Raw genomic sequence first — 24,696 nt, 5'->3', positions numbered from 1 at the left:
CCCCCGACCCCCGGAAAAAAGGGAGAAAAGAACAATAAGAGGGAGGAAAAAAAAGAGGATCAAAGAAAGAACTAGGGAGGAAAGGATAAAAAGCAAAGAAAGGAAGAGCAGAAAAAAAGAGGAAAGTGAGAAGGAGAAACTAATAGACAGGCAAGCTATCTAAAAAACATACAGTGTCATACTACATAGTACACTGAAGACCTAGGTGGGGAACGTCAAAGGCGTATGTATCCGATCCTGTCCCAGGCCTCCTGCAGGCAAATGATAACTTTTAGGAAGGTCACCCTCAGATTAGGATGACCTCCCCCACAAAACATATTCAATAAACCCTCAAACAGGCATGAGAAAACAAGTCCCCTCGCCCGACAAATAGACATAAACAGAACTCCACACTAACAGGGTGTAAATGAACCAAGTGGTGGGAGGGCCCAAAGCCCCCATGGCTATGGTTGGAGGAGACCCTGCCCACCACAGCAAGCGGCTGTGGCGGAACCCAGGAACAAGCCTCAACAGCCCCAGAGCCCAAAGGACAACAATCACAAATATAAGTCACAGATCCAACAGGAGTAACCAAAAGAACACATAAAAACTGTAGGAAAAAGGAAAAAGTTAGAAACATCTCAAATTACGCGAATAGGGGATCATCCCTCTGGGATCTTCTGGGAGAAGGATCTGAAATGCTTCTTCTTCCTTCAATTAGTCTGCTGCCAGGAATAGGGAAATGGAAGGTCCGGGGTCGGGAGCTGGAAGGGCCAGTCCGGGAGAGACACCTGAGGTAGCTCGAACACACTGAGAAGTGTGGGCAAGTCCCCGAGAGTACGGAGAGAGTGGATTTACCGTTCTGTGAGCCATGGAGTTGAAACGGGAACTGACACTGGTAGCGAATATGCCTTTCCTGCAACATCTGAGTGAGAGGGCGCAGGGCCCTGCTCATGACCAGAGTCTGGCGGGAAAGGTCAAGGAGGAGCATCACCGACACGTCGTTGAATATAATGGAATCTTGCGTGTTGGCTGCATGCATAATGGTGTCCTTGACCTTGAAGTAGTGGACTCTGCACAGGATATCACGAACAGAAGATGGATCAGGATTCCTGGGGCCCATCGTGTGATGTGATCGAACTCAATATAGGTGTCTTTAGGTTGCTGTAGTAGATTGAAGATAGTGGTAATAGCTGCGGATAAATCTTTAGATTCAATGTTTTCTGGTATGCCCCTGACCCGTATATTATTATGGCGTTTCCTGTTCTCAATGTCATCTAGTTGGTACATGAGTTGATGTATTAAAACCGTATGGGAGTTCAGGGTCTCTTCATAGGATTGTAAGGCGTTACACAGACCATCAGCAGTATTTTCAATCTCTTCCATACGCACACAAATATCTTGTTTCAGATCAGAAATTTGTTTGTACATGTTTTCAATACATTTCACATAAAGCTCAAAATCTGACTTTGTAGGAAGAGGTTTAATGTAAGTGTGCAGGGACTGCATGTGGAACTGCAGATCCAAGCCATCCTCAGAACAGAGAGATGTTGATGAAGGACTGCGGGACCCCCGTGTGCCCTGTGGTCTCAAAACAGGATCCCCAGAAGGAGAAAGGGAGCCCTGAGGGCTTACCTGCCTGTCTTCAGGAAACTCCGTGTCCAGGGGGGACGATGAGAGGTGCCGGCCCCATCTTGGAGGCCGGGGCATCCAAAGCCTCGGCCAAAGATCATGTCAAAAACCAGCTCATATTGCTGCTGGACTGGTCCCCTGGGGGGTCTGGTGTTGATTTTTGCCCATGAGGAGGGCGGAAGAGAGACCATGAGGGAGAGAGCAGCCAGCAGCGGAGGTCCGGACCGGGAGTTGTGCAGTGGAGCTGCCTAACTCTCCATACACCAAGCCACGCCCCTCCTAGTGTGACATATTTAGGAGAGGGCATCACTGTGATGCCCTCCTCCTACGCTCACCTCCAGGACTTCTCCAAAGCCTCTCCCATCCTCTGGAACTCCCTACCACAGCATGCCCGGTCAGCCCACCCTTCTGCCTTTAGGAGATCTTTGAAAACTAATTTCTTCAGGGAAGCCTACCCCACCTCCACCTAAAAACTGTACTTGAATCACCTCCGCCAGATCTTCCCCCACAGCTATTACCTTTTGTATCACCTCCCCCTTCCTTTACATTGTAAGCTCCACGAGCAGGGCCCTCATATTCCTTCTGTACTGAAATGTATTGTAATTGTACTGTCTCCCTTATATTGTAAAGTGCTGCGCAAACTGTTGGCGCTATATAAATCCTGTATAATATTAATAATAATAATTTGTGTATTACTAATCCCCTAAGGCTGTACTATAATCAGAGGCATTTTCTGACTGCAATGAGCTTGTGTGCAAGATCATGAACTGGGCCCCCTTCTCCTGCCTTTGTCCAGGTTCATTTCAATCAAGATGTAACAGTAGAGCATTACTAAGATAATAAAAAGCCTGGGGCACCCTGGGATAGAATGTAAAAGTAAGTGCTGCGGCAACCAATGGCAAATGGTGGTCGTGCAATGACAGCACGCAACAGTGAGAGTGACTTGAAGGGGGATAACAGAACAGCCCACTTGAATGTGACTACTACCAGATATACCATGATCTGGATACATGAAAACCTTCACAGACACACTGATAAAGTTAATATTTTGCCACACGTCACATGTGTAAAACAGACATTCCCAATAACATATAGCATTCTCTATACCAAAAAAATATAGTCACTCTTACTGAGACCTGGATTTCACATTGAAAGTAAAACCCAGATAGAAGTGGTTAATCAGATGGGCATTCAACTGCATTTTCTTCTATTATTATTGAACAAAAGGTTATTCAAAGTGCTATATTGTATATTCCTAACCCAAGGTTATGCTATTTGGTTTATTCACATATTTATTTCCCTTTTTTCCACAGATCTATGTATCCTAATACATATCGTGCAATTTGAACAATATTTCTATATTACTTCTGAATAAAGAACTAACAAAAAATAAATAAATAGTCAACTCTATTGGCAGCAGCCGCTAACAAAGTCTGGGTGATTCATATCAATTAACTGGCAGGCAATCTTGTTTCATAAAAGTCCTCTGATTCTTGTGAGTTCTCATAAATGGCATCACCTCTTCTTGGAATAGGAACATTTTCATAGAGTTGGTCTCTAGAAACATGTGTAACATTCGGATTTCTATTTGTATGTAAGTCGGTTGAGTTGAAGTCTTCGTGTTTATCCTGTAGACGAGGGAAACATGTTAATTTAATCAGCTATGTTGAAATCTGGCATGGAACGGATTGGCATTTTGATAGAAATAGCATTGTTTTCTACTGCACAGCAAATTTTAGTCACTAGTCATTGTGTGCCATGATCCTGATAAATTTTTATAATGTCTAAACAATAGCTGACACTGGTGAGTAAATCAAGCAATGAAAATATTCAGGAAGAAATGGTGACTGCTAGTTAAAGTGTTACTAAACCCACAACAGTACAATCAGTCTGTAAATACAGTAAAACATGCTTGTTATACTCACTGTGGAACCTAAGGGGTTAATCCTCTGCATTGTGTAAAAAGGCTGCTTGATCCTGACTTCTCTGATCCTCCCCTTTTCCCAGTGTCCCACTCTTATCTGCTGATAAGACATATCGTGTGGAGTCACTGCACATGTTCTGTTTGGTGTGTATGGTTAGAGAGTTTTTTTTCTTCTTCTTGGGAGAGCACATGTGATCAGCACAGGGCCAGACAGAGGTCAGGGATTCTGCATCCACCTAGAACAGAATGAAAACTCCTACAAGCTTTAACACATGCCCTGCTGGACACTGATAGAAGTCACAAGACTGCTATAACTGCTGATGAGGAATAGTTTACTAAAATAATTCCATTTCCATGTTGTGTGTACTGTGGGAGACCAGATATAGTGAATGCAGGGTCCTGGGTTTAGTAACATTATACCAGCAAAAATGATAGTGGCAACAACTTTAAATGGTTACAGGATAAATCCAAGCAGGTTTTGTTGGGTTACAATAGGGTATTAAATCTCAGTGATACCAACATTAAGCAGTGATTTTAGTAATACTATACAAAAAGTGAAACATTAATTATGCAAAACTCCAAGTGGTTGTACACATCAGACATGAAATATGAACAAAGCATATCCCGCTAGTGTGTTCTTGTCTCACTTAAAAGCACTAAGTGTCATTTCTGTCTGCGTTTTCATTCAGCTGCTATGTTTGCTGCTAAATTTTCCTGACACCAACAGAAAAATGGTGACAGGAGAGGCAGCTCCAACAGATTGATAGACTCATCTCTGTTCCAGTGAGCTGTGCAGAAGGGGGGTGTCCTTTACCTCCTATCAGCTCTCAGAACTCTCACTGAGCTCTGCAGAGTACAACTTCAGCTCTCCGCCCCCTTTTTTGTGAACTCTCAGACAAGAGATTTCAAATACATCACTTTGAATGGACGTAGAGAAGAGAAGACTGCAGATGAACAGGTACAGCTTATGTAGCAGTATTTGTTTTATCTCTGTGTATCACCTGAGTCCAGTCACATCACTGGGTATAAATAAGGGTTTACAACCACTTTGAATTGCTGGCGGGATTCCCTGACCCTGCCTGTGAAGTGGCACATCTGTACAATATATACAGTACAACCTATTGCAGAAATACTGACATTTACGAAGAAAACAGTTTGTTTAGATTACAGGAAAAACGACAGCTCTTAGCCTCTTATTTCTGTTTGTTAACAAACACCCACAGGCTTCCCTCATCTATTTCCCATCCTAAATGAGAGTCTGGTATAGATGTTAATTCCCTTCCTTCCCACCCCGGAATCCCTTTCCACTGTTCTGAATGCCGGGGTGGGGGTGGGAAGGATAGGTTACCATATGACCACTGTGACAGTCAGTCCCACTAGCAACTGATTTTTATTCCAGATGAGAGCTGTCTTTGACAGCTTGGTCTTTATACTGGGAGTACACAGTGAGCACACTCTCATCACATAAACATCTGCCATCCATCAATGCATTTTTGTGGTGTATGGGTGTTAAAGCTCACCCTTTTGCTTCCGCACATATTTGTTAAGTGATCATAAAGGAATAATAGAGCCCTCACACACACAGAACAAATACGGTATAGGGGTACCCATAATCATTCACAAAAAATGTAAAGTGTAAATAAAATGCAAACACAGTTTTGAGAAGTACTTTATTTAAAAAGGAAAAAAAAAAAAAGTCCCATGATGTAGAAACACGTCAATCACTATGTCAGAATCACTATGCCAGATGCCCATTGAGAGAGAAAACTCAACGACACCACTGACCTAATCACAGCAACCTGAGGAAAGGAAAAGCTGTGACATCATTGCCAAAATTTGGCCATTGCAATTTTCATGCAATGTTATCGCCCAAGTATGGCCATGTGGCCATACGCAATAATGTCACCCTATCCCTGCCCCTTTATCTTTGTGGCTGGGGATTCCCAGCCATGTAAATAAATGGGACAGATGATACCAGTGGTTGGTAAGCACACTGTGGTTGCAAGCACCACTGCAAACGATTGACAGCAGGAAGTAGTGATGTTTGTCCATGCCGAAACACGTGTTCTAAACACTTGGCGTTTGGAGGAAAGTCAGACAGCAAGTGTTCGGTCTGAACTTACATTTGGACTGAACATTAAACTCACTCCTAGCAGCCACTACATCTAAGAACTGGAAAACTAGGGATCCCCAGCCATGTAAATGAATAGGCCAGATGATGTCCGTGGTTGTTAAGCATGCAGGGGGTGCAAGCAACCATTGCTTCCTTAGCAATGATTAACAACAGGAAGAAGTTACATTTGTCCACATCGAATGCCTTAAACTCTCAGCACTTGGCGAAACATCCGAACAGCAAGTATTCAGTCTGAGCTTACATTTGGACTGAACATTCAGCTCATCTCTAGCAGCCACCACATCTATGAAGTGGTAAACTGCAAAATACAGAGTCTTTGTTTTTGGATTTAAACCTTTCTCTGGAATGCTACTTACTGAATCTTTTTCCTTTCTCTTCCTCCTCTGAAGACAGATTATGGCTACAATCACAGCAATGATCAATGCTACACCACATGGTATTCCTACAGTAAGACCGACTATCAATACCTAGAAGGTAGAATAGGAAAAGTGAAATGATAATAAACAAATCTTCAGTACAATTAATTTAAAGTGCAATTTCAAGCTAAGCCTAACTAATCTTAACCCCTTGGCACTGAGCACACACAAATAGGCAGCCTCACTGGACTGGGCTTTTTTTCTTGGGGCCGCATATTTGCCTATCTTTGTGCTGAGAGTACACGGCATGGTGCACTCCCAGCACAGAGGCCGGGGTCTCACTGAGAGCCCCGGGTCCCATACTGTCAGATATTCTTTTTTATTCCATAAAAGTTTATTAATGAAATACAGAATGGTACAGGAAATACGCATATAAAGCGGGTACCAGACAGTTGACAATGCATAAAACATGAAACATGGAAGAATGGAATGAAATGCAAGAATATGGATAGTATTAATATACTAGGCCGCGACAGGGATAGGCTTGTAATACTCAGGCGTTGTTATAAAGCGATATGGAGGATTGTGGCGCCGTACCTCCTTCAAATAAATCTCGATGTGTAGATCTGTAAAGAAAGGGAGGATAGAATCGGAGCATATGTAAAAGGTATTGCTACAATTGTAAGATGATAGAGGTATCTGAATGCAGGTGTGGATTGTCGTGAGGGCCGCTAATAAAATAAGGGAGGTATGCTATCAACATGCCAAGTGTTCCTGTAATGAATAACTGAAATGTATAGAAGCATGTAAGAAAAGGAAGAAAAGAGAAGAAAAGATAGGAGCACGAAAGAAAAAAAAAAAAAAGAGGGGGGGGGCACTGGGAAGGGATAAAGTAAGGTGGTAACCTGCGGAATTTGTGTCATCGGCAATACAATAGGTGATAAGTGGATGAGCCTATGATCTAGATTATCGCCAGAGTCGAGCACTGTCAGATATTCTGGGCTTACAGAATGAAACAGGAAGGCCTGAACTTATCTCTACATGGGCATGTTAGAAGCTATTTTGTTCTGTATACAGTATTCTATTTTCATGATGTCTGAACACAAACCTTAAGAGCAAACATTCCAAAGTCATTACAGCTTATGTTCCCAGGTTATAAATTTGGGGGGAGGTATGGTGGTGCCAGATAGCTACAAGATAAAGACTAGACACGATACCAAATTGTACGATAAATGGATGAGTCCATGTCTAGATTGAACAAAGGACAAAATAACTGTTCACAATGATTTTTTTCCATGAACCCCTGGAAAAAAGAGTACATATTAAGCTTTACATTGAATATGGTGTTATTATTATTTGACAGGAATATTTTAATCAAAATTGTCAATTGTATTATTAATTTTATGTTTTTAACATTATAAAGAATTAGTTTGAGTTCATTATATTATAACGTTTGCATTCTACAGAAGATGTGAGATAATAAGTAACCTCAGTAATATATCTCAGAAAATGTCTAAGATATATACTGTAGGTAGATTTTTTTTCTCCAGAATCACTTGAGGTAATACATTATTTGCAGTGACATGGGTACAAGTCTGTCTGAAACCAGCCCTGTCAGAAAGGCAGCTATCTCTAATATTCATGATATTCTTACTAGCCAACGTTAAAGGTCAACTTTTGACATGACACAGAAGGGGTGTCAGAAAAACCCAAAATCATTCCTAATCCTATACTGCCCTAAGTGAAATCAATTAGTAAAGAAAATGACACCTAGTCTAATGTCATTTTCAGGTGAGATAAGCTTTGCCCGCCTAGGTTTTTTGGGGGAATAAAAAGTTAGGAGAGGGACAGGAGAGAAGAGGACACATCACTAAAAAAGACAGGATATCACAAGACAAGACAAGACAGGAGACAAGGGACAACAAACGGACACAGTACATCTTTCTTACAAAGGTTAGTCAGCATTGGTGTTGGGGGGGGGGCGGCATTTTAAGGATTAGTTAGGTGTAGCCTGGTATTCGACTGTAATAAGAGAGCAAAAACTGTGCATTTAGCCTTCAATGTTATCTGTCTTTATAGTGTAATAAACAAGCCAAAATTGTACCAGAGAGCAGGAAATCATGAGGTGCTTGTAAAGTCAAAGAACTCCAGAAAGAGCCTTTGTACTCATGTATGTAAATCCCACATAAACTTTTTTTTCTCAACATTTCTTTCTTACATTTTTCTGATTCTTAGATCTGGGATTGCCCTCGATGCACAAATGACTAACTCCAATCACCAAAATGATTAATTGTTAAGATCTTCTTCCTGCATAAGAAGCTGTCTTTCAGTCCAAGCTGCACCTCTTCCTGCTCAATTTTGGGTTTTCATGAGTGACAACCAACTTCAGGGAGAGTCAAGCTGCAGATTCAGGAATGGGGGACAGTCTGTGGACTATGAGCTATTGAAGAAAGTAGGGATGAATGAATCTGCCTGGGTTTGGTTTGTGAAAAGTTTTGCGAACCTTACTTGAAGCTTGTGAAGCTTTGTTGCAAACCTCAAAGTAATTCTTGCCATTTTTAGGGCAATTAAGCAAGTTATTGGCAAAGAAAAAGCAAGGGAATGTGGGTACTGCCATGGGGACGTGTGCCAGTGCCAAAAGAAATCTTTCTAACAGTCCCAGCACACATTGGCAATATGACTACTGTGATCCTATCCTTTTATAGAAAATTACTGGGTTGTCAATTTCTTCAAATTACTTTCTTTTGTGGCTTAGCTGACTGAAGGTTAAAGCTGGCCATAGACTAGTAGAATTTTGTTCAAAATGTTTGAACCACATTCATTCAACGTTCTAATCATTAGTGGGGTTAAATTGATTTTTTGACTGCAGTGATGAGGAAATTCAAAGGAGAAGGATAGAAAATCAATCTGAATGAATAGGTTTCTAACAGTGAATGTGGTTTTTGTTTGGGAAAGTCCTCCATTAATTCCAAAATCGAATGTTAAAAGCAAACAAAAGTAATTTCAAATGACATATGGCAAGATTTTTCATACAAAATTTTGTACAAATGTTTTTTAAAAAATCTAGTAGTGTATGGCCAGATTAAGGCTATACACTATGTTATAGATTGTCACTTATTTCTGGGGGCAAACAGGTAAAGTGTATTGGCAAAAGCTTGCAAATCATAAATACCGGAGATTTGCCCTAGGTAGCAAGTGAACACCATCTGTAGGAAAGGGCAAGACAGATATAAGGCTTTATGACAGGAGGCAGACAGCACCACTAGAAAGTGAATTCCTCACACTGCTCAGGCACCGAGAAAGCTGTTTTAAGGAGACAAAAGGATATTGCGCAGGATTGTGACCCGGAATAAGGAAACAACTGCAGAGCTCAATTTCAGTCTTCACAGGACTGAGATTGAGCTCTGCAGTCACTTTTGCAGCAGTTGTTTTCTTATTCTGGGTCACAATCCTGCACAATGTCCTTTTGTCTCTTTCTGTCAGTTGACCATGTCAACCGCGCTTATGATTTTCAGACGTTTTCTCGGAATCTGTATATGTCGTTATAACCTTTGATACTGTACCTCAAGTCACTGCAAATAAATTGGCAACTTCAGTCACAGAGGCACCAGCTAAGCAAGCACCAACAATTTGCCCTCTTTGAAGCTCAGTAAGCTCTCACAAGAATGTTAGATCACTTCCAATTTCAAAACGAAACATTGCACTTTTACACATGCAAATCATGTAGTGTTTAATTTGTTTTGTCTAATCGTTGAACATGCTGCATATCTATACTGGTCCGGACTGGGTGATTTGTTAGGAACATAAGGATGCCCCATCGTTTGATGGAAATGAAATTGGTCAACCTACAGAGGCAGTCCTCTGTAGGTTAATCAATTCAAAGACACCCTGAAAATCAAAGTGAAAAAATTATGCAGCAGGCTAGTCCATTTTGCTGAAATTTCATTGCAGCAACTCAAAATGGTACTCAGTAGTTTGTATGGCTCCCATGTGTTTGTATGCATGCCTGACAACCTCGGGGCATGCTCCGGATTTGTCTTGGGGTATTTCCAGATCTGGACCAGGGCATCACTGAGCTCCTGGATAGTCTGAGGTACAACCTAGCGGCGTCGGATGGACTGAAACAAGATATCCCAGAGGTATTCTATTGGATTTAGTTCAGGCGAGAGTCGGGGATATTCAATGGTATCAATTCCTTCATTCTCCAGGAACTGCCCGCATACTCTCGCCACATGAGGCCAGTCATTGTCATGAACCAGGAGTAACCCAGGACTGAATGTACCAGTGTAGGGTCTGACAATGGGTCCAAGGATTTCATCTTGAAACCTAATGGTAGTCAGGGTGCCATTGTCTAGCCTGTAGAGGTCTATGTGTCCCTCCATGGATATGCTTCCCCAGACCATCACTGACCCACCACAAGAACGGTCATGATGAATGATGTTACAGGCAGCATAACATTCTCTATGGCTTCCCCAGACCATTTCACATCTGTCACATGTGATCAGGGTGAACCTGCTCTCATCTGTGAAAAGCACAGAGTGCCAGTGGTGGACCTGCCAATTCTGGTGTTCAATGATAAATGTCAGTCGAGCTCTATGGTGATGGGCAGTGAGCACAGGGCACACTAGAGGATGTCGGGCCCTCAGGCCACCCTCATGAAGTCTGTTTCTGATTGTTTGGTCAGAGACATTCACTCTCTGGCAGTGCTCATCCTGTTCCTCCTTGCGCAAAGGAGCAGATACCAGTCTTGCTGATGGGTTAAGGACCTTCTACGGCCCTGTTTAGCTCTGCTAGAGTAACTGCCTGTCTCGTGAAATCCTCTCCATGCTCTTTAGACTGTACTGGGAGACACAGCAAACCGTCTGGCAATGGCACGGATTGATGTGCCATACTGGAGGAGTTGGACTGCCTGTGCAACCTCTGTAGGGTCCAGGTATCACCTCATAGGGTCCAGGTATCACCTCATGCTACCAGTAGTGACACTGACCCTAGCCAAATGCAAAACTAATGAAAAACAGTTGGAAAAGATGAGTAGGGAAAAAAATGTCAGTAGCTTCCACCTGTAAAACTATTCCTGTTTTGGGGGTCATCTTATTGTTGCCCATCTAGTGCACCTGTTGTTAATTTCATTAACACCAAAGCAGCTGAAACTGATTAACAACCCCCTATGCTACTTAACTGATCAGATCAATATCCCAGGAATTTAATTGACTTGATGCTATATTCTTATTAAAAAGTGTTCATTTAATGTTATTGAGCAGTGTATATATATATATAATATATATATGTGTGTGTGTGTGTGAAAATGATATCTGCATGCATAACATACCAAGTTTGAATTATTCTCAGGAACGCTAGTAGTGACCTGTAATACAAAAAAAAAAAACATAAATGTGCAGGCTGATCTTTAAATAGGAATTTGTGAGAACAGAAATGTAAGCTCCAATGCTGATTTGTTTTGCAGATCTATACTGCATCAACTTCGTCCTTCATTCACTGCTTGGTTAAGTCAAGATTTGATGAATCAGCAATAAGAATGACAATCATGGAACTCACACTTTGAAAATAAGTCATCAATTGCTGTTCCTTTACGCTTATCTTTATTATTTTCTTTTAAAGTGAACCTGTGAGAACAAAAGTACGGGAGCTACCACTGATAACTTGGTGTTCCTTTATTCCTTAAAAGATAAGTTTACCTTTTAAAAAAAAATAATAAATGCCCATCTTTTTGCTGGTAAAAACATGCATTTATTTATTTTTTTACTAGAAAGCATTGCACCCGTGATGGACTCCTGCAGACTTGTCAGTGTATCTGTCTGGTCGTACCTCATACAGACAGGCAGATACACATTTACAGGAAGAGAGAATGAACTTCCACAGTGCTCAACAGCTTCGTGGTTGTTCATTGAGAACTACAAGTTGACAGCTGCAAAGCCTGTTAGAACTTGTAGCCTCACACAGCCCTGTTTTTAACAAAAATAGTGACAGCTAGGGGGGAGAAGATCCCCCGCTAGCTGTCACTGGATGCAACGGAGCAGGCAGTGGCTCTGGGAGTAGAAACATGTAACATGTTCCACCCTAAAAACAGGTGGAACATGTAACTTGTACCCAAAGGTGAACTTATCTTTTAAGCATTAGGTACTGACCCAAACAAGGATTTGTATGCTTCCAGTTAAGTCTCAAACAAATCTGAAATTCCATCCTCCAAGCTTTTTTTCCAGATCAGTGAATCACAGGGTAATTAGGCATATCTAGATGAAATCATTGGGGCCTGCACCTTTAGAAAACCAATTATCAATGGCAGCTCACAAATTAACAAAGCAGCTGATATATTTCTTGATTTCAAAAGTAATAATGCACAAACAACATTAGGATATCCATCAATCCATCCATCCCTTTCTCCCTCCTTCCATCCATTTATTTTGTAATGTTCTTCTTTGTCTGCATCCAGAGCTGCAGGTACTTACATTAAATGTGGTAAAAATGGTTGTTGCTACCTTGAAAGAGAAATCACAAAGTTAATTTTATTATTATCATACATGACATAATTGTGACAAAAAGGAAAAATGTCTATTATTGATAAATCTAATTGACCCTGAATTGTCCTTAGTTACAAAACTCTTTACCAGACATACTTTGCATGGATACATCATAGCTTTTTATTTGATAAGACAAATAAACAAGTCTAAGATTAAAGTGGTTGTTAAGGGTCAAGGTTTTTTACCTTCATGCATTCTATGTATGAAGGTACAAAAACATCTGTGTGCAGCGCAGTGCCCCCAGCCCCCTCAATACTTACCTGAGTCTCATCACGATCCATAGATGTGCACAAAAGCCCCGACTCTCCCGGGTCACAGCCTTCTCATTGGCTGAAACAGTAAGAGGGAGCCATTGGCTCCTGCTGCTGTCAATCACAGACTGTCAGCCAATGAGGGGAGAGAGGGGGACAGGGCCAAGCCATGGCTCTGTGTTTGAATGGACACACAGAGCAGTGGCTTGGGCACACGCCTGCTCAGGTGCCCCCATAGCAATCTACTTGCTATGGGGGCACCCATCAGAAAGGAGGAGCCATGAGCGTTGGTAGGGGACCCGAGAAGAGGAGGATCCAGGCTGCACTGTGCAAAAGCATTACACAGAGCAGGTAAGTATAACGTGTATTATTTTCCAAAATAAAAAAAAAAAGCGAACCTTTAAGACTTTAAAACATACAAATATGTACAGTATATACACCACCAAGGCAGTGCTTAGCAAATCTCCTAATCTCCTAGTGCAGTTTAACCAAAGTGTAACAGTGTAACAAAACAATAAGGCCTCATGCATACAGGATGTTCCCTCCGGGTGGCTTTGCTCCTGGCAGGAAAAAAAGCACAGCTTAAAAAAGTGCCTAAAGCTGCATTTTGCACACCCATTTAGGCGCGTTTAGATGCATTTAGGCACGTCAAGCATTTGGGCATTTATTGATTTACTTGTCCAGAATATTAATTTATTTTGGCCATTGTAATGAATAAATGCTAAAGTGCTAAATGCGCCTACCGTTTAGGCGTTTTTTCTGCCTAAATCCTCTTCTGAAGGCGTTGGTGGTGTGTGTTTTTTTTTTCAGCCTCTAAACACTTCTCTTCTAATATGCTTGTAAACACCTATATGTGCATGTCCAGATAGATTAACAGAGAGGTGCATTTACAGGCTGTATACACAGTAAGTCATGGTTCCATAACTGAAAAACCATTCTCTAATCTTCTTTAACGAAAATGAATAAATCCCCATTGGGTTTGGTTTTTTTTTCATAAGTGCAAGTTCTTTACCCAGCACACAAAATTTGCCATCTCACTCACTGTTGTGTTACAGGATTTGATTTGTTATTATTCCTCTGTGACCATTACTTGTTTATCATTGCTCTGTGTCTTTAAGCTGCCTCCTCCTTTCTAAGCTGAGCTCTTTCTCTCAACGTACTTGTGTATACTCCTCCCCCCCGCCTCTTCCTGTATTCATTCCACTGTATCCTCTTCCTGAATGCATCTTCCATGAGGCTACAAAATTAAAATTTTTCTACCTATGGATATTCGCCATTAAATGGAACATTCGAATGGGTTTCCTCATCTGACTTCCTCAACATGTGAGTTTATTCATCGAGTTAAACTATCTGACCTGATGCAAGAGATGATTCAACACCACGTGGTATAGCTGTATACATGGCGGGAGATAAAGTTTATCATCCTGTAGTCGAGTCAGAATACTCACCCTCTTGTTTAGCCTCTCTTTCTCAAGACAGTAAATAGTGCTTTTTTTCCAGGCAAAAGCCTTCCTAGATTGGTTGTTTATAATTCCAACAGGAATCGCGCATAGCGTAATAATGCTTAACAGTATTTTATTTTATGAATATTAAAATTTCTCTCACATTAAAGTAATGCACATCAGCACTGTAGAAAAGAGCATATGAAAGCCAAGCACCACAGCCCCAGGTCTATGTCCAGCATTTGTCTAAAGCACAGCCCACTGCTCTGTATCCACATATATCATGGGTTCTCAGTGTGCTGCCAGACTTTATCCCAATGCTTTTTTGTCATAGAAAGACTTTCTGTCAAGGGGACTCTTCTCTATAACATTGATGTGCATTATTTTTATGTGAGTGCAGTTTTAACATTTATAAAATAAAATAATGAAAAGCTTTGGGACCTAAACTAAATAGACAGATGCCGAACAAGGCTCTACTGGGTCTTCCTATGTAGCAACCACTTGGAGTGCAGACAAGAAGAGAGCTCATCCCAGCTTTAGACCTCTAATGGAAAAGGAAAACATTCTGCAAGTCACACATCTCTGCAAAAACCTTGTATGAAGGTGCATGACAGCCTCAGCCCAGACTTCACCCAGGCCACGCCACAACATGTTTTACTCTGCCGACTAAGCTCTGTGGGTGGAGTTAAACACTTTGGGGGCATGGTCTGGTTGAAGACTTGGCTGATACTGTCATGCACCTTCACCTAAAATCAAATGAAAGCCCAATCTGTCCTGAAAAAAAACAAGGTATAATCCACCTAGATACACTAAGTAGTTGCAATGATATGTACAGTTATACTAACGCATGTCAAAGTTGCAAAATTGGGTCTGAGTATTAAAATGTGTTTTGACCATGGTCATGAAGGGGTTTTCAAATACATATAAAACATTGATCATTACATTCAAAGGCACCCCTTAAATTTTAATGTAAGATCTTTTTTTCACAAAAAACAAATACAAAGTGATATTATGAAGTTCAGTTCTTTCAGTTTCTTAAACCATTTTGAAAAGTTAATCTATGCAGACTAAAGCGCTAACATATTCTGAACATAAAGTAGAAACATTTTCAATCGTTTTCATTCACTGCATGGTAGCTGTAGATATCATGGAGAAATTCATCTTCAAAGTTTAGAGCAGATAGCAAATAGAAATTAGGTCTGTTTTCATTTTTTACAGTAGCAATTCTGGATGTTCCAAAGCAGCACAACAGCAATGTATCTTTAAGGTAGAGGAAAAATAGAGGAGAACGTAAAAGAAAACCTGTCACAAAAAAATGGGGTGGCTTCCATTATTGTCCTGATTTGCATAATTGTTCTGGGTCTATAATTTAAAAAGTATATAAGCCAGACAGGCAGTTTCTTGCCGGTGCCGAAACTACTATGGCAGGGTAATAACAGTATGTAAACAAGCTAAGACAAAAAAATAGCTGAAATAACAACTGCAAGTTTAAATTTTTCTCAGCAAGTTTTGGGCTTTATGTATAAATGATCCATGTGGCTGTCATGCCACCCAATAAATTCTAAACAAACACACTAATAAAAGAGAAAACCAACTGAGAGAGAGATGAACTCCTCAACCTGCTGCTTCTCCTTTTACAGTCCAGTCACAGGCTGGGGGAAGCAGGCATCAATGTTATCTGGTATCCTGAAAAGTGATCCGATGATCTCCAAGATGACTATAAAGAGGTTTGCGGACATACAGAAAGTGATACTGCTGCCTCCTGAATGCCTGTTTTTTGGTTGCTCTGCTCTCTTTTTAACAGTCAAACAGTAATTTTGTGTGCGAACCAAGTGTTTGGCTTGCAGTTGTAGAGTGGTCCCATTGACTTTATTGGTGCGAGTTTGACAGGTGGTGCTGCCAGTCAAACTCAACTTGCTGAGTTAAAACTACTGTGAAGCAAAGCATCGCTGCTACAGAATGTATACTAACCCCTCTGGCTGCCATGTTAGGTTTTAGGTGGGGGTCAAGGGTGTTAATAACACATAACAACCTGTTTTTACCAACCCCTTGCCTCTTGCTGTACTGTGTGACAGAGGCAGCTGTGGAGTCCACATGGATGGACAGAAATCCTTTAAAAGCTCATATATATATATATATATTGCTCAAAAAAATTGAAGGAACACTTTTTAATCAGAGTATAGCATCATGTCAATTAAACTTCTGGGATTATGATCTGGTCAGATAAGTAGCAGAGGGGGTTGTTAATCAGTATCAGCTGCTTTGGTGTTGATGAAATTAACAACAGGTGTACTAGATGGGCAACAATGAGACAATCCCCAAAACAGGAATGGTTTTACAGGTGGAGGCTACTGACATTGTTTTTCCCTACTCATCTTTTCTGACTGTTTTTCACTAGTTTTGCATTTGGCTAGGGTCAGTGTCACTACTGGTAGCATGAGGCGATACCTGGACCCTTCAGAGGTTGCACAGGCAGTCCAATTCCTCCAGGATGGCACATCAATACGTGCCATTGCCAGAAGGTTTGCTGTGTCTCCCAGCACAGTCTAAAGAGCATGGAGAAGATTCCAGGAGACAGGCAGTTACTCCAGAAGAGCTGGACAGGGCTGGTACCAGAGCCCTAGAAAATGAACTCCAGCAGGCCAGTGGTGTGAATGTCTCTGACCAAACAATCAGAAACAGACTTCATGAGGGTGGCCTGAAGGCCTGACGTTCCTCTAGTGGGCCCTGTTCTCACTGCCCGGCACCATAGAGCTTGATTGGCATTTGCCATTGAACACTAGAATTGGCAGGTCCACCACTGGCGCCCTGTGCTTTACACAAATGAGAGCAGGTTCTCCCTGAGCACATGTGACAGATATGAAAGGGTCTGAAGAAGCCATGGAGAACATTATTCTGCCTGTAACATCATTTAGCATGACCGATTTGGTGGTTCGTCAGTGATGGTCTGGGGAGGCATATCCATGGAGGTACACACAGACCTCTACAGGCTAGACAATGGCACCCTGACTGCCATTAGGTATCAGGATGAAATCATTGGACCCATTGTCAGACCCTACGCTGGTGCAGTGGGTCCTGAGTTCATCCTGCTGCATGACCTCATGTGGCGAGAGTCTGCAGGCAGTTCCTGGAGGATGAAGGAATTGATACCGTTGAATGGCCCCCATGCTAAAATCCAATAGAACACCCCTAGGATTTCATGTTTCGGTCCATCTGACGCCGCCAGGTTGCACCTCTGACTAGGGGCGGACTGACAACTCATGGGGCCCCCGGGCAATAGGGGATCATGGGGCCCCTGTGTCCTTGCCCAAACTCAAAAAAGCCTATGAAAAAGGTACCAGGGGCATCTCATGGGGCCCCCTACTGACCCCGGGCCCTCGGGCAGTGCCCGAGTTTCCAAATGGTCAGTCCACCCCTGCCTCTGACTGTCCAGGAGCTCAGTGATGCCCTGGTCCAGATCTGGGAGGAAATACCCCAGGAAACCTTTCATCCTCTCATTAGGAGCATGCCCTGAGGTTGTCAGGCATGCATACCAGCATGTGGGGGCCATACAAATTACTGAGTACCATTTTGAGTTGCAGCAATGAAATTTCAGCAAAATTGACTAGCCTTTTGCATCATTTTTTCACTTTGATTATTGGGGTGTCTTTGAATTCAGTCCTCTGTAGGTTGATAATTTTCATTTCCATCAAACGATGGGGCATCCTTACATTCCAAACACATTACCCAGTCCATTTCAGTATAGATATCCAGCATTATATTTTTCCCCATTGAGATCTGATGTGCTTTCAAAGTGTTCCTTTAATTTTTTGAGCAGTGTGTATATATATCATCTAGGTATTTAACTATTTGCCCGGAGTTCAGCTTTAGGGAAGGTTCACATTAGGAACTGCATGTGAATCACACAGGAACACTGTGCGCTTTCTGTGCAATTCCCATGCAGTTCTGTGCATTGCAATTTCAGCATCTTTAACCAAACCATACCAAAGTAGTGCACTACTTTTGAAAGCGCACTGCACCCCGATCGCATGGTACTTTTGTACCATGTGATCTGGTGCAGGCACACGTACTGCATTTGAGATCTGCGTTTGGGATGTCATTAACTTATTATTGACACTCTCTGCAAATGTCAAATAGATTTTATTATTCGAACACAGGTTTCTCACACCACATTCTGCTGTGAACCCTCACTTAATTAAAAAGAATGAAAAAAAAATTGCAGGTATCCATTGTAAGGACAACAGCAAAGTGTTAAAAAAAGATAAGTGAGTTTCTGAATGTGATTTTTGCATTGCTGTGTTAAGGTCAGATGAGATTGATGACAATGAGGCTGATTTACAGCAGTCTTGTGACTTCAATCAGTGTCCAGCGGGGTACTGGTTAAAGCTTGTAGGAGGAGTTTTCATTCTCCCCTGATTGTCCTATGATGCTGCAGTACCCCGGACCCTATGTCTGGACAGCACTGATTGGTCCTGTGCTGAACAGATGCACTCTCCCAAGAAAAAAAAAACTCTCTAGTAATAAAAACCAAACTGAGCATGTGCAGAGCCCCCACGCCTCTGTTTTATCAGCAGATGGACTGGGGACAGTAGAAGAAGGGGAGGATCAGAGAAGACAGGATCAAACATCCTTTTTACACAATGCATAAGATTAACCCCTCAGGTGAGTATAACATAGTGAGAATAACAAGCATGCTTTACTGCATATACAGACTGATTTTACTGTTGTGGCTTTAGTAACACTTAAGCCTAAAAATTAGTTATTTCAATATTAATTTGCATTTTTATTAAAATATACTTACAGTAGTATCTACAGTATCTGTTGAAGGCTGTAAAACATGCAATGTAATAATTAAAACACAAAAATGGTACAATAATTTGAAATTATATTGCATACACATAACCTAAATACAATACGTCCTGGCGCAGAAATGTTCAGAGAAACTGAGCTCTGGAATCTGTGCCCCACAATACAAGGTAGGCTGGGAGCAAAGAACTAGTCAGCAGTGTTGCCTATGGTGTCCCTACAGTTGTTCTTTCCTTATAACAGACTAACCATGCATTTTCTGTGTGGATGTGGCCATTTTGGTAGAGGCAAGACTTAGCTTTCTCATGTCAGAGCTTCCAGCAAGGAGTACAGAGGTTCCCGGAAAATTGCTGTTCACAGACACTCTGACAGAGCTTGAGCTATTTTGTAAAGAAGAATGAGCAAAAATATACAAATGCACACCACACTTTTCACATATTTTTTTAAAAAACAAATTTGAAAGCCATTTATCCTGTTCCTTCCACTTCAAAATTATGTGCCTTTGCATTGGTCTATCATATAAAATCACAATAAAATGCATTTATGTTTTTGGTTGTAACATGACAAAATGTGGAAAATTTCAAGGGGTACGAATACTTTTTCAAGGCACTGTATATGTATTTCCTACATTAGCTCTATCAGAGTACTGTAGACAATTCCTTCCATTGACACCAACAATGGGGCACTATTCCTTCCATGGACAGCAAAGATGGGGCACCATCCCTTCTATGGACACCAACAATGGGGCACAATTCCTTCCACATTGACACCAACGATGAGGCACTATTCCTTCCACTGACACCAATGAAGGGGCACAATTACTTCCACTGACACCAGCAATGGGGCACAATGGGGCACAATTCCATCTATTGACACCAACAATGGGGCACTATTCCTTCCAATGACACCAAAGAAGGGGCACAATTCCATCTATTGACAACAACAATGGGACACTATTCCTTCCACTGATACCAATGAAGGGGCACAATTCCTTCCATTGACACCAGTGATGGGGCACAATTCCTCCCACTGATACCAATGATGGGGCACTATTTCTCCCAATGACACCAACAATGGGGAACTATTCCTCCTATTGATAACAATGATGGGAAACAATTCCTCACACTGACACCAATGATGGGGTAAAATTCCTCCCACTGACACCAAAGATGGGCATTGTTTGCTTCCACTGATGCCAGGATATTTTCTACTCCCCCTGACAACAGTCCAGCCCCCCTAAAGTCTGAAGGGCAGTACACTGGTCCTTAGTTTGCAAAGTTTGGAGACCCCTGGTTTAGATAGTCCACAGTCCTTGTTTTGGCAATTTAAGGGACGGCTGCAAAGACTCTTATATAGTGAAGGCTGCAACACTGGCCCAGACCTTTCTTGGCTGGTCACAGGGTCGGACTGACAACTCATGGGGCCCCCCGGGCAATAGGGGATCATGGGGCCCCTGTGTCCTTGCCCAAACTCAAAAAACCTATGAAAAAGGTACCAGGGGCATCTCATGGGGCCCCCTACTGTCCCTAGGCCCTCGGGCAGTGCCCGAGTTTCCAAATGATCAGTCCACCCCTGGTGACGTAATTTCCTCCTACATCACTTCTGGTCTGTGGAACACATGCAGGAAGCAAACAGGGAGTTGGGTCAGCGGTGGATCCATGTAGTATAATTGAATGCTGACATTTGTATTTTTTATGTGAATACTTGAAAATGTTTTATTTTTACTCTTGCAATAAACTTGCAGTTACTGCATTATGGCTTTCTAATTTATTGTGTATTTATGAGGACCAAAATGCTTTTGAAGGATTAAAAGAGGCAAAGATCAAAAGCTGGAAGGAGTTGACTTAGAAAGCTGTAAGGCTGCCTGGAAGGACATACATCTAAGCTATTAACCACTTTTGTACTGTGGACAGGTGGCAGCTACGTGCCAAGCAACGTGCCTGTACGTCGCTGGTGTTTTTCAAACACAGGGGGCACTGCATGCCCGAGCAGGAGCGCAATCCCTCCCTCCCACATCTGCTGTGTCCGTTGGACACAGTGGAATGAGAATCCTGATAATCGGGAAAAATCGCTGCACAAATACTGTGTGATGAAAAATTTCAACACCCATCATTTTATTCTCTAGGGCCTCTGCTTTAAAAAATATATATATTATTTGGAGGTTCAAAGTAGTTTTCTAGCAAAAATCCTGTTTTTTTCAAGTAAACAGAAAGTGTGATTAGAAAAGTGGGCAATGTGTGGCATAAGCTTCTAGGATAGTAGAAGCCCCCCCAAATCACCCCTTTTTGGAAAGTAGACACTCCAAGGTGTTTGCTAAGGGGCATGGTGAGTATTTTGCAGATCTCATTTGTTATAAAACATAGGGTGTAAAACAAGCGCTGGGTATCAAGCTGCTAGCATCAAGGTGAAACCTCTTACCCTCTAAATAAATATGTAAACAAAGATGCAGTGCTAAAATATCTAATAAAGGGAAGTATGTGCAAGCGCCAGTAGGCGTAGATGTGAAGACAAAGTGAATCGTTCAGATATGACGTATAAATAGTGGAAACAATAATATATACAAATATAGTCATGTGACTTGGGTGGTAAATAAAAGTCCAATGAGGCAGTAATTTGTTTCCGTGATTTCCGTGACTAGGTGACTGGAAATTGGTAATGTGAATGCACTAACCAGAAGCGCAATCTTAATGCGCATTTGTGTAAAAGGTTATCCTGTCATGGTCATCTGGAGATGGATAGGACCAAAGGCAATCATCTGGCACACGTCAGCATACAAAGTGATTGGTAGACCTTTCACACACTCTCCAGGGACATCTCCTCAGATATACAGTTGCAAGAAAAAGTATGTGAACCCCTTGGGATTACGTGGAGTTTTGCATGAATTGGGCACAAAATGTGCTCTGAACGTCATCTAAGTCACAACAATAGAAGAACACAGTCTGCTGAACATAATACTACACAAACATTAGATGTTGCCATGGTTTAATTGCACATAACATGTAAACATTCACAGTGCAGGGAGGAAAAAGTATGTGAGGCCCTAGCTTAATGACTTCTCCCAGAGCTAATTGGAGCCAGGAGTGAGCCAACCTTGACTCCAATCAGGGTGATGATATTGGATGTGTTGCTGACAGCTGTCCTGCCCTTAAAAAACACACACCTGTTTTGGGTTTACTGGTTTCAAGAAGCACTGTCTGATGTGAACCATGCCTCGCAGAAAAGAGTTCTCAGAAGACCTACGATCAAGAATTGTTGACTTGCATGAAGCTGGAAAGGGTTACAAAACTATCTCCAAAAGCCTTGATCTTCATGTGTCCACGGTAAGACAGACTGTCTACAAATGGAGAAAGTTTAGCACTGTTGCTACTCTCCCTAGGCGTGGTCGTCCTGTAAAAATGACTGCAAGAACACAGCGCAGAATGCTGCATGAGGTAAAGAAGAATCCTAGAGTGTCAGCTAAAGACCTACAGAAATCTCTGGCACATGCTAACATTTTTGTTGACACATCTACAATAAGGAAAACATTAAACAAGAATGGAGTACAAGGGAGGACACCACGGAGGAAGCCATTACTGTCCAAAAAGAATATTGCAGCACGTTTGAAGTTTGCAAAAGAGCACCTGGATGTTCCACAGCACTACTGGCAAAATATACTGTGGACAGATGAAACCAAGATTGAGTTGTTTGGGAAGAACACACAACACTATGTGTGGAGAAAAAAAGGCACAGCACACCAACATCAAAACCTCATCCCCACTGTAAAACATGGCGGAGGGAGCATCATGGTTTGGGGCTGCTTTGCTGCCTCAGGGCCTGGACGGATTGTTGTCATTGATGGGAAAATGAATTCCAGAGTTTATCAAGACATTTTGCAGGAAAACATACGACCATCTGTCCGCCAACTGATGCTCCGCAGAGGATGGGTGATGCAACAGGACAATGACCCAAAGCATACAAGTAATTCAACAAAACAATGGCTGCGACAGCACAGAATACGCCTTCTGGAGTGGCCCAGTCAGAGTCCTGACCTCAACCCGATTGAAATGCTGTGGCATGACCTTAAGAGAGCGATTCCCACCAGACATCCCAAGAATATTGCTACACTGAAACAGTTTTGTGAAGAGGAGTGGTCCAAAATTACTCCAGATCTTTGTGCAGGTCTGATCTGCAACTACAGGAAACGTTTGGTTGAGGTTATTGCTGCCAAAGGAGGGTCAACCAGTTATTAAGTCCAAAGGTTCACATACTTTTTCCTCCCTGCACTGTGAATGTTTACATGTTATGTGCAATTAAACCATGGAAACATCTAATGTTTGTGTAGTATTATGTTCAGCAGACTGTGTTCTTCTATTGTTGTGACTAGAGATGAGCGAATCGAAGTATCCGAAGTGGAATTCGAGTCGAATATCGGAAAAATTTCGATTCGTGCCGAATCCGAAAAACAGCCTAATTCGGACGCGCGAATCGAAATTTTTCAGAAAATGGCGGCTGACATGTGCGGCGACGGAGCAGGGATGTCGGGGAAGGCGCGCAGACAAGGCGCGCTGCCCCATAATGCATTCCTCAACGACATGTGATCGCATCAGCCAATCAGCAGCCAGCCAGCCAGCACTGTGTAATGGTCGAGGTATATATAGCGGCCATTTTGGAAATCTTCATTTGCCTGCAGTCATTGAACAGAGGCAGACCGCTCTGTACTAGGGACAGGGACAGAGTTAGGGCCACAGAAACGAGAATTGGGGACAGAGAGAAGTTACTTAGGGACAGAGAACCATTACTCAGGGACACAGACTTGTTAATGAGGGCCACAGAATCGTTATTTAGGGACAAAGAAACGCTAGTTAGGGCCACAGAATTCATACTCAGGGACAGACAGAATTGTTACTCAGTGCCAGAGAATTGTTACTTAGGGCCACAGAAACGTTATTAGGGCCACAGAATTTTTACTCAGGGACAGACAGAATTGTTACTGAGTGCCAGAGAATTGTTACTCAGGGACAGACAGAATTGTTACTGAGTGCCAGAGAATTCTTACTCAGGGCCACAGAATTCATTCTCAGGGACAGACAGAATTGTTACTCAGGGACAGACAGAATTGTTACTGAGTGCCAGAGAATTGTTACTCAGGGACAGACAGAATTGTTACTGAGTGCCAGAGAATTGTTACTCAGGGACAGACAGAATTGTTACTGAGTGCCAGAGAATTGTTACTCAGGGACAGACAGAATTGTTACTGAGTGCCAGAGAATTGTTACTCAGGGACAGACAGAATTGTTACTGAGTGCCAGAGAATTGTTACTCAGGGACAGACAGAATTGTTACTGAGTGCCAGAGAATTGTTACTCGCACAGACACAAAATTGTTACTTGCACAGACACAGAATTGTTACTCGCACAGACACAGAATTGTTACTCAGGGCCACAGAATTCATACTCAGGGACAGACAGAATTGTTACTGAGTGCCAGAGAATTGTTACTCAGGGACAGACAGAATTGTTACTGAGTGCCAGAGAATTCTTACTCAGGGACAGACAGAATTGTTACTGAGTGCCAGAGAATTGTTACTCTCACAGACACAAAATTGTTACTTGCACAGACACAGAATTGTTACTCGCACAGAGACAGAATTGTTA

General features: G+C 42.1%; 1 protein-coding gene across 1 annotated transcript in view; it reads right to left on the bottom strand.

Annotated features, from left to right (window-relative positions):
• Positions 1 to 2,854: 2,854 nt before the first annotated feature.
• The window catches only part of LOC149442360 (uncharacterized), a 59,359-nt gene continuing 37,517 nt past the window's right edge, over positions 2,855 to 24,696 (bottom strand). The window contains exons 4-8 of the mRNA XM_089656178.1: positions 19,059 to 19,085; positions 12,493 to 12,522; positions 11,355 to 11,390; positions 6,026 to 6,136; positions 2,855 to 3,239 (exon numbers count right to left, since the gene is read on the bottom strand). Of these exons, the coding sequence (XP_089512304.1) occupies positions 3,063 to 3,239; positions 6,026 to 6,136; positions 11,355 to 11,390; positions 12,493 to 12,522; positions 19,059 to 19,085 (381 nt within the window). The 3' untranslated portion in view covers positions 2,855 to 3,062. The remainder of the gene's footprint in view (positions 3,240 to 6,025; positions 6,137 to 11,354; positions 11,391 to 12,492; positions 12,523 to 19,058; positions 19,086 to 24,696) is intronic.

This window comes from Staurois parvus, unplaced genomic scaffold (assembly GCF_062004578.1).
Source record: "Staurois parvus isolate SC_StPar_1 unplaced genomic scaffold, SC_StPar_1.0 ptg000894l, whole genome shotgun sequence".
In the NCBI taxonomy this organism is placed as follows: Eukaryota; Metazoa; Chordata; class Amphibia; order Anura; family Ranidae; genus Staurois; species Staurois parvus.
The sequence above is the reverse complement of the archived record's forward strand: the minus strand, read 5'-3'. Positions and strand labels throughout refer to the sequence as shown.